This window comes from Vigna radiata, unplaced genomic scaffold (assembly GCF_000741045.1).
Source record: "Vigna radiata var. radiata cultivar VC1973A unplaced genomic scaffold, Vradiata_ver6 scaffold_7, whole genome shotgun sequence".
Taxonomy (NCBI): Eukaryota; Viridiplantae; Streptophyta; class Magnoliopsida; order Fabales; family Fabaceae; genus Vigna; species Vigna radiata.
Window position 1 is genome coordinate 2,188,696 of NW_014543262.1, and position 9,902 is coordinate 2,198,597.

Consider the following 9,902-nt stretch of genomic DNA (forward strand, 5'->3'; position numbering starts at 1 on the left):
CCATAAATAAACTAACAAAAGTCATTTTTTTCTATTAGAAATGAGAGGCCTTATATCTCAACCCAAGAGCGGGGTTGAATTGCATTTTACCCTTTTTCAAAATCTTTTCCAAATATTTATGGCTCTTGGATCTTGAAATCAATAATCAAAGAATTATAAATCAACTAAGCAAAGAAGGAAAAGAAAAAGATCAAGACACAATAATCTATAATGGTTCGACTATCACAAGCCTACATTCAGTCCTTCTTCAACAACCTTAGTTGAAGGGAATCCATTAATAATGATTTGAGATTACAAGAATACAATGACAACCCTCAATTGCTCTCTTCACACCACTCAAATCAAAATAGCAAAAACAAGAGATGAAACACGCAATCTCTTACAAAACACAAGAGTAATCTCAGTTTTCCAACCTGGCTATCCTCACACAAGTATTCAATACATAGATTGATGATGAACCTGATCATAAATACACTCTCCAAAGTGCAGATTGAATCAGAAACAATGAAATCCAATGTCTTGAATGAAATCTTGTTGTGTAATCACTAAGGAAGCTTTGATTCCTCCAAGAACGAGTCTTTAAGAGCACATGTATTCAAAACTCAAAAAAATTGTTAGTATATGAAAATTAGAACGTTATAAAATCAAGTCTCAAGTCAAGTATATATAGAAATTCAAATCCTGACGCTGAATAATCGATTATGTTATTTACATAATCTATTATGTTTTAACTGATTATCTAATGTGTATAATTGATTATTTAAAATCTTATGCCTATGACTGCTTCTTCTAACAGTCTTAACAAATTAGGCTTATTCTGTAATGGATTAGACTATGCTCTCTATTTTAATCGATTATCAAACTTATGTAATCGATTATATTGAAACTTAGCCATATTAGTCACTCATTTACCTTTCTTAACAGATTTTATCACTTATGTATCAGATTATGGCTTTCTCTATGTTTTAATCGGTTATGTAACTTATATAACATATTATAATAGAATGGTTTGTCCCTGTTTAGTTTTCTAAGTGTTCTGGCTAAATCCAACATATTATTCAACTTATGTAACAAACTATCTATACCAGAAACTAGATTTCTAATATGTTTTAGGCTTGATTCACTTATCATCAAACATCCACCACTAACATGTTAAAGATATAAACATTTGTTATGTCATTTTTTTTGTGCAAGAAACCATTGGTAATCATTTAACCATTCATCTTCAAAAACTAAGATATAAAGAAGTTAAGCTCCCCTTGTCAAGGTTTTCCACTGGAAAAAAAGTATCTCCATAATCCAATCCAAAAATTTGTGTATAGCCCTTGGCTATAAGTAGAGCTTTGAGGTTATCAAAAGTACCATCAGAACCAACTTTAATAACAAAAATCCATTTGTGATCAACAATAGATATCCTATATGGTGATTAAGTGAGCTCTCATGGTCCACTATTTTGAAGAGCACATAGTTCATCTAGCATGGTCTGATGCTAATCGGGATAAGCTAAGACATCCCTGACAAATTTAGGAATGGACACAAAATAAATAAACGAAAGGCATGTATAAAAAGATGAAAATAATATACGGTAACTCAAAGCAATATAATGTGGGGAGGGATTATAAGTAGAACGTATACTTTTATGAAGGCATTTGGAAGGTGTTGTCGGAGTCGAAGAAGACAAAATAGTTGGCACTTGAAGTGAGTCACTTGGTGGTTATTGGAAACGATGTCTCCGACTATAAACCTAAAGTAGAGGTGGGAGAGGAGAATCTGATAGTGGACTAGGCACCACTAGAGGATCACAAACAAAAGGAATATTAAATATAGTAGACGGAGACACACAAGAAGAAGAAGGATCCTTAAAATGAAAGGAGGACTTATTGAAGGTGGCATCTGCGGAAATAATATAAAGATTAAAAAAAGTAAAGAAACACTTATCCTTTTTGTGATCGAGTAAATCCTAAAAAAAACACAATTATGTGATCTAGGAGATAACTTATCAAGACTAGGAATAAAATTATGAACAAAACATGTAGACCTAAAAACTTTATATAGGTAAAGGATAAAAAGGTGCATGAGAAAATAAAATAGACTGAGAAAATTTTGTTATTTAAAATCGAAGATGGCATGCAGTTAACAACATAACATGCAATAAGAATAATATCACCCAAAAAATGTTGAGAACCTTACCGTGAATTTAAAGTGTGTGAGTTGTTTCAACAAGATATTTATTCTTATGTCAGCCACCCCATTTTTTAAGGTGTATAAGCACATGAAATGTGGTGAAGAATGCCATGAGAAGTCATAAAATGTTTAAAAGAATAGGAAAAGTATTCACGAGCATTATCACTTCCCAAAATTCAAATAGAAATCTCAAACTGAGTTTTTAATTTCATTATAAAAGGATTGTGTTAGATATATTATCTTTATCTTATCTTTATCTTCTATCTTTAGTTAGTTTGTTATTATTTCTTATTTGTATTTTGAGGTTAGTCCATATTTCTTCTATTATAAATAAAGGACCCTATGTGAAAATTCAAGACAAGAAACATTAATCTCATACATAGTTTTTCACTATATTTAGCAGGTTGAAATATTGAAAATAACTGAGATCAATTTTTCATTAAAAGCAACCAAGTGAATATGGAATAACCACAATAAAAGTAGCAAAATATTGAAAATCTAATTAGACTTGACACAACTAAGTCCCTAAATGTCATAATGAACTAATGCAAAAGGTGACCCAACATGTTGTGAGACACTACAACGAAAGAAACTACGACTATATTTCTCTAATTGACACGACTCACATAGCAAATTAGATAAAATGGACAAACTTTGAACAAACACCTACAATTTGGCAAGACTGTGATGACCTAACTGAACATGAAGAAGAGATGGAGACTCCATAGCTATGTCAACATGTATCGAAGGGCAAAGATGATAAAGGTCATGAGACTCACATTTGGATAATAAGTTAAAGGGGGACCCAAGAACATAAAGAACATTATCAATGGTTAAAGGGTGAAAAAGAGTAACACTTTTAATGTCATAAGATAAAACCCTAGACCCATCAATCATTTTAACTGTAGGAAAATTATCCGAAGAGGATAAAGAAGAAAACAAAGATTTGTTACCATTAATATGATTGTGGCACCTGAGTTAAGAACACAAGATCCAAGAGAAGAAGGTTGAGTTAGGATAACAAAAGATAAACTTGTGTGTGCAATGGAATTAGTGGAACTAAAGTTCTGGTGATCTCATAACAATTGAGAAATTCATTGAAAAGAGAACATTGGCATGTGTTATTAGAAAAAGCAACGGAAGAAGCCGTGTAGATAGAACAACCCTAAAATACTAAGATTATTCAATCAAGAGAACACATATCCTCAAATAGAAGAAAAAGGAAAGTTCAACGTAATTGATTGTTACCTAATGATATAATCTTATCTAGAAAAGAATAAACTCGTTTTGATATTTGATTCCTCATACAGCATAAATAGAAAATAAAAAAATATATAAAATTAAGACAAATTAAGATGTTACAATCTAGCATACCAATAAGTTAATGAAATTTTTTCATAAAAATATCAATATATGATAAGAACTAAAATAATATTTCTCAATAAATTCAAAATTTAAATATCCACTATAGAAACCATATTAAATATAATAAAACTAAATATAAGATTATTTTTCTATTATGTTTAAAACATACATAAGATAATATATTTATAATAAAAAATAATAAAATACATATAACAACCAAACATAAATATAATAAATAAAAGATGTTAAAAATAATATCCCCAATATATATCAATATCAAACATTAACAAAAAGATATGTATAAAACAAAATATATTTAATAATTATTATTTTTATTCAATATATTATCTTTATTTTATATCTATCTTTTATTAATTTATTATTATTTGTATTTTAGATTTTGTTCATATTTCTTCTTTCAAAGTATATAGTTATTAGTGTGAAATAAAAAAACTAGTGAAAAAAAATTATGAACATTATACCACATCAATACCAGTCTATTAAAAGTTTAAAACTGTCCAAGAATTCATTTACCAATACAATTCACTAAAGTATAGATTTAATTTCTTTTAAAATAAGAATCTGCTTATGACTTTTTGATTGTGACGTTTCCTATAAATAGGAGGAAAATACAGAATGTGTTTAAGTCCTTCAACACATTACACATGCCTACACTTCTACCCGAAGACATTTGATAAAAGCAATTAAAATACAGCTAATAAAGAAAAAGTGAAACAGGCATTGCACACTACTACAAACTTAGAATAAAAAGCACGTTACAACGAACTAAGAATATATATGTATATATATTCTGAAAACAATAAAAGGGAAAGATTGCCCAGGCTTTGCAGTTTGAAAAATCCAGGCAAACTAATAAAACTATCTACGGTGTTGCGCTGGTCAGCAAAGGATCCTAAATTCCTACCTAGATCACTATTGTCATTGCTCCCTAACTCACTGTTTCTGCTGGTTAGTACATTATAATCCATTCTCCAGTCACTTCTAATTATAAAACGGAAATCCACTTCCACTTCCTACATCCGTTGAATCCGATTCACTTCCCATTTCCTCGTCTGAGCTCTCACTTGGAAGGACTTTGATCCGGTCTGCATGTTTAACCATCCAATCGACGACTTCGGGAGAAGCAGCCCATCCTGCTAGAGCCTGCTTAGTGGATTTTCTTGTGAACTCATCCCACTCTTCCTTTGTGAACTTCTTTCTGTTCCGGGTCTTGTGAAAGGTTGAATAATAATCCTTCCCCATATGAGTCCCCGGAGATTGTGATGAAATCCCAGAAGATGGTGTTACAACGCCTGCAATAGAGAAATTAATCAAATAACATATTCATAGCAATTTTGTTGAAACCAAAATATATATCCAGAAACCTCAGGTGTTTGAATAATAGTACCCACCAAAATTCATAATAAGAATGGAGCCAAAAAGAAGTACACAAAAATGATAAGCAAGCAAAGTATGTTCATTCTTTTGGAATTTAGACTGAGGGCCAATTTGAAAACACAACTCAGTGCTGAAAATGAAAATAAAAAATCCAGCACTGACTTATTTTGTGGTATTTGTTTAATTCATTCCAAAAAAGAAATCACTGAAGGGGAAAAAGAAAAAGGAAATTTCCAACATGACTTAAAGATCATCTTCACAAACAACTAAGTGCAAGAAATTTCCAAAATATTCGTAAGTAGAAAAAAAAAATCAGAAGATTGGACAATATGTAGCAATCACACATATAAGAAGACTGCAACAAGAAACAATACCTCTCATGGGAGAGTCAGTCCGTGCCAAACTTCTAGGGCTACCCCACATTTTTCTTTTAGGGGTTGACTTGCTAAGGAATTCTGCACGACCTCGTCTTCCATTCACCCATTGCAGGGAATAGTCATCATATCCTGAAGTTTCATACCTACATGAAATCGTAAAAGCATACATAGAAGTGAATAGCTTTCAACTTGTCATCGATGACAGGCAATGACAGGAAAAAAAGATGCAAGTAAAATAAGTCCAGCATACGTTAATTGATCCCACTTTCTCCTAGTTCCTTTTGTTGGTTCAATAGACAGTAATGAATCTTGAATCTAAGACCTCTACAATGTTCAACCTTCTAAATCAGTGATCATTTCCAACAATATGATTAAATTTTATTAAATTCTTCAAAAAGAAAAATATAAAAAAATGCATGAAAAAATCCAAAATGCCTTATTAGCAAATGGGCAGCATTGTGAAAATCCTCCAATCTAATGTTCCTCGGACAAAACTACCATGACCAATCAAAAGCAGAACATACAAAAACTATCCTTGCTTTAAAAGTGAAAGACGAATCATGCAAATATGGCCAACATGTCCAGCAGACAATATTCTACACCAATAAAAAAAATAAAGCAGCAAGAGAAGTCATACTTACCATGCATGAAGCCATTTTGTGGCAGAAAAAAGTTTGCAAATAATTCCGCAAGAGAGCAAAGCTCCAATAGCTAGAAGAGGATCAAGAGAGCTCTGAAAGAGAAATGAAAATCAGAATAAACAGGGAAATGAACATTATCCATCGGTGTATGTGGCCAACCAAAATGGTCAAATATCACTACAAGAGGGTTTTAATTATCAATAAGTTAAATTTCAACACAGATAAATATAACCATCTCATCGCAATCTGAAGTAGTCATGGATTCAACAGAATTTAGTATGCAAATCAGGTGAAAACAGACCATTTTGCAGTTTATATTATATATTCAATTTTTTATATTTTGTGTTTTTACTTAAAATATTTTGTATCTTTAACTGTATTCTACCTGAATGAACATATAAAATTATTCCAAAAGTCAAATATTGTATCTTTAATTGATCTGTTAAGCTTAATTTATGTTGTAAATTTAAAGTATACCAAACTATGACTCCTTTAAAAGCTATTTTCAAAGATAAATAGCAGAAATTAGAATACTTTATGCAAACCTTGTATTCTACCTGAATGAACATATAAAATTATTCCAGAAGCCAAATATTGTATCTCTTATTGATTTGTCAAGCTTAATTTATGCTATAAATTTGAAGTATACCAAAATATGACTCCTTTAAAAAAAATTAGAATACTTGATGCAGACCTGTAAAATAAAAGTGGATCCAATAATGCGCATTGCCCATTTCACAAACTGAGCAACCCCAGCATCCACACCACCATCTTCTTTTGAAATTACAAACCTCCTAACAATCCAGTAGCCTAAACCAGCTCCAGCTAAGATGATGCCCAGGATTACAAAAATAGCAACCTGAAAAGCATCAAAGAAAATTAGTTAACGAGAAAATTGAAGATGTCTGATATACAGGCATTCATTAAAAAGATGGCAAACATTTGATAATATATGTTCAACAGACAAGCAAAGCTGGCTAGCATTCCATAAATCATTAAAAAGCATGCTACCAAAAAGGGAAAGAGAGTGTGTGAAAAGGGATAGGTAAAGGGGAAGTGAGTAACTATAGATCAGGGACTAACCATTAGTGTTTGGTGATTGATGGTTCGCACACCAGGATAACAAGGATATATAAAAATGATTATACAGTCCCAGAAAACTAAATTATTATACTAGAAAAGACAAAGCCATTTCCACCTCTTTAGTAGCTATTTTCTGTTGACCAAAGCTTTTTTAGCTAAGCGAAAGAGAAATAAATATGTACCAAAAGTTATTCTGATGGACAAAAAGATAGCACAACGTATTGTAAAGATCATAATCAATGTCTGGAACAATTTAAAAGAATAATTCATTTAAAGTGAAAACAAAATGTTTCAAATGAGTTCCAAAATGTTAGCTTATCATTCCTTAGAAATATACGTGTAGGTCTGAAAATAAATCTAACAAAAAGGATCAGAAATAAAGACTACAAAGTAGTGGTTAGTTTTCAAGATGTGTTGTCTAATGAACCGATCTATATAAAGTAGAAACGGACTATATACTTACTGGATTGTACATCTCTTCACTCATTCCAAGACTCTGAAAAATAGAATTTAAGATCAAAGAGAATTGGTGCAAAAGGAATGATCCAGCTCCAACCTGAAACAACACAGGTAATAATGTCAAGACCAATAATCTTGCCATGAAACATGAAAATCTGCAAGTGAACAATGGCCACAAATTAAATCAAACTCACCACTGATCCATAGATGGTAAGGTAAAAGATATTTTTCCTTCCAGTCGGCATTAATTTCATGCCCTACATTATAATAAGATATTAGTTAAAAACATGTCAAACAATCAAGGAAAATTTGGAAGCATAAAATGGAATTCAAATATGATATGAGAGTAATTTATATAATTACATACCTGAAAAAGAAGGATAATAATGACAAGAAAGATCCCTATAGCCATCGAAGTGCTATAATAAAACGGAACCCAACTGCTAACAATTGGAGCCAACAACAGCAGTATCAATCCCACTGCAAGACAAACCAGGCGCCATTGCTGAAAATCTGCAACATATTTTAAAACCATACAAAATTTAGCACCAAAAGTATAACAAAAAAAAAACAAAGAGAAGACACAACAAAAGAACAATCCCCCTAACCCCACCTGCCCAAGTTTTTAAGGTGGAACAAACTAACCTTCTTCAAGAGCAACCGTAACCGATTCCAATATTTCTCCATTGATCTTCACATCAACATATCTAGTTTCAAAAGGTGACATAACAGCATTCCAGACCCCTTTCTGTACACTCCTCCACTCATCTTTCTCACATTGACACCACCCAAGCGTATTATTCCTGAACATAGTAAGTAAATTAGAAATGGGAACCTTCATAGATTAGCTGAAACAACAATAGCAAAAGTGTGCGTACGTGCACTTGAGCGAAGTAGATACAGCCACAACAAAAAAACCAAGGTATAATTGCATTTTCCTCCCCCATTCACGGTTTCATGAATTCCGTCTCCCCATTTTTTGTGTATTTAATCCTCCAAGTATTGTAATCATACAATTGTGATTGACCTATAACACGACATCCAATAATTAAAGAAATATTGACACATGACACGACACTAATTTGCACTGTCACGACAAAGATATTGTGCACCAGATTAAAGTAACGGAATCAAATGAGGGACGAAATTCGCAAAATCGACGAAGTATAGGATAGAAAATGCAATCAAGCAGCCAATAAATAAATAAAAAATCCTCGAATCCAATGTTTGTTCTTACCTGTGAAAACAAACCTGAATTTTGCCATGCAACTTTTCCGGGATCGATGCGGAGGGAGCCAAAGTAACATGCAAAGAATTAGCAAAGCTCCCAAGTTTCACTCTGGAGATGCCGGAAACTCGAACACGCTCGCATCGCAAAGCATCTTTAGAACCTCGAGAACCCAAAAGCACGGAAGGCGAAAACTCCAAAACCGGCTTTTCAACATCCACACCTGCAGTAATGACAACCAGTAAGAACCGGCATTTGGAAAATGAAGCGAAGAATTCATAAAACGAAGGTTTTGCAGTGGAATTTGAAAGGGGCAGAAGAAACCCTAAGAAGTATCACTATGTGTTTGTGAAAACGATGTTCGAGAGAGGGTGGTTCTGACCTTTGAGTGTGAGAGGGTCATTCTGGGGATTGGAGAGTGAAGAAGAGAAGAAGAAAAAGAAAAGGAAAAGGAGAAAAAGGAGGGAAGAGAAGAACGATCCCATAGAAATGTGATTGGAGCCTCTGAAGCATTCAATTCTTGCTTCCTCTGCTGTTAGTCACAAGACATGGTTTCGTTGATTTGGGTCTCCTTCATTCTGTTTATATATTAAATATATTATTATCTATTAATTAGTATCTTGTGAGACAAAATTGATGGTTATTTCTATAAAGTGATTTATAATTTTTATTAAATATTAAATATTATGAATATGTGAGTTCTTATTATTAAATAGGTAGACAATTTCAGAAGTGATGAAAATAATTTTTTTAAACTGAAAAATATTATTTTTTTAAAATACTGAAATCAATTGAATAATTACTTTTATTGTCACCTGTGAATAAATTAAAAAAAATGAAATATATATATATATATATATATATATATATATATATATATATATATAACCAGAGAAATTTATTTTCTCAGCGTTGCGTTGTTTTGAGGCGACAAGGGTTTTCGCTTACGCGGGGAACTGATTTTGGAGATGCGTAGAGGATACGTAACGTTAAGGTACTATACCGCTACAAACACAGGTCTTGCTCCTTTCAAAATTTGCAAAGAAAATTACCACCTCCTTCCTTATCAAGTTTTTCTTAAGAAATATAATAGATTTATTTAATTGTTGTAAAATTTTATAATTTTTTATATCATATAATATGAATGTATAAATTGAAGATTGGATA

General features: G+C 31.9%; 1 protein-coding gene across 2 annotated transcripts; it reads right to left on the reverse strand.

The window, feature by feature from the left end:
• Positions 1-4,265: 4,265 nt before the first annotated feature.
• On the reverse strand, positions 4,266-9,306 carry LOC106753655. 2 transcript variants are annotated; one of them, XM_014635497.2, is made up of 10 exons: positions 9,118-9,306; positions 8,745-8,958; positions 8,153-8,310; positions 7,875-8,020; positions 7,702-7,764; positions 7,512-7,604; positions 6,660-6,824; positions 5,966-6,057; positions 5,322-5,467; positions 4,266-4,862 (listed from the first exon to the last, which is right to left on the reverse strand). In XM_014635497.2, exons 1-10 carry the CDS (start codon positions 9,218-9,220, stop codon positions 4,552-4,554), a joined length of 1,491 nt encoding a protein of 496 aa, XP_014490983.1. In that variant the 5' UTR covers positions 9,221-9,306; the 3' UTR covers positions 4,266-4,551. The 2 variants fall into 2 exon arrangements, with proteins under 2 accessions (XP_014490983.1, XP_014490984.1); XM_014635498.2 differs by lacking the exon at positions 9,118-9,306 and adding an exon at positions 8,386-8,534 and having other exon boundaries at positions 8,745-8,871.
• Positions 9,307-9,902: the final 596 nt, after the last annotated feature.

Excerpts from the sequence above, each read along its gene's own strand:
- LOC106753655 (XM_014635497.2), bottom strand. The coding sequence starts at position 9,220 with ATGGGATCGTTCTTCTCTTCCCTCCTTTTTCTCCTTTTCCTTTTCTTT. Across the intron at positions 5,468-5,965 it reads ACAAAATGGCTTCATGCATG|GTATGAAACTTCAGGATATG; the intron begins GTAAGTATGACT and ends GATTTCATGTAG. Across the intron at positions 4,863-5,321 it reads GACTGACTCTCCCATGAGAG|GCGTTGTAACACCATCTTCT; the intron begins GTATTGTTTCTT and ends TCTCTATTGCAG.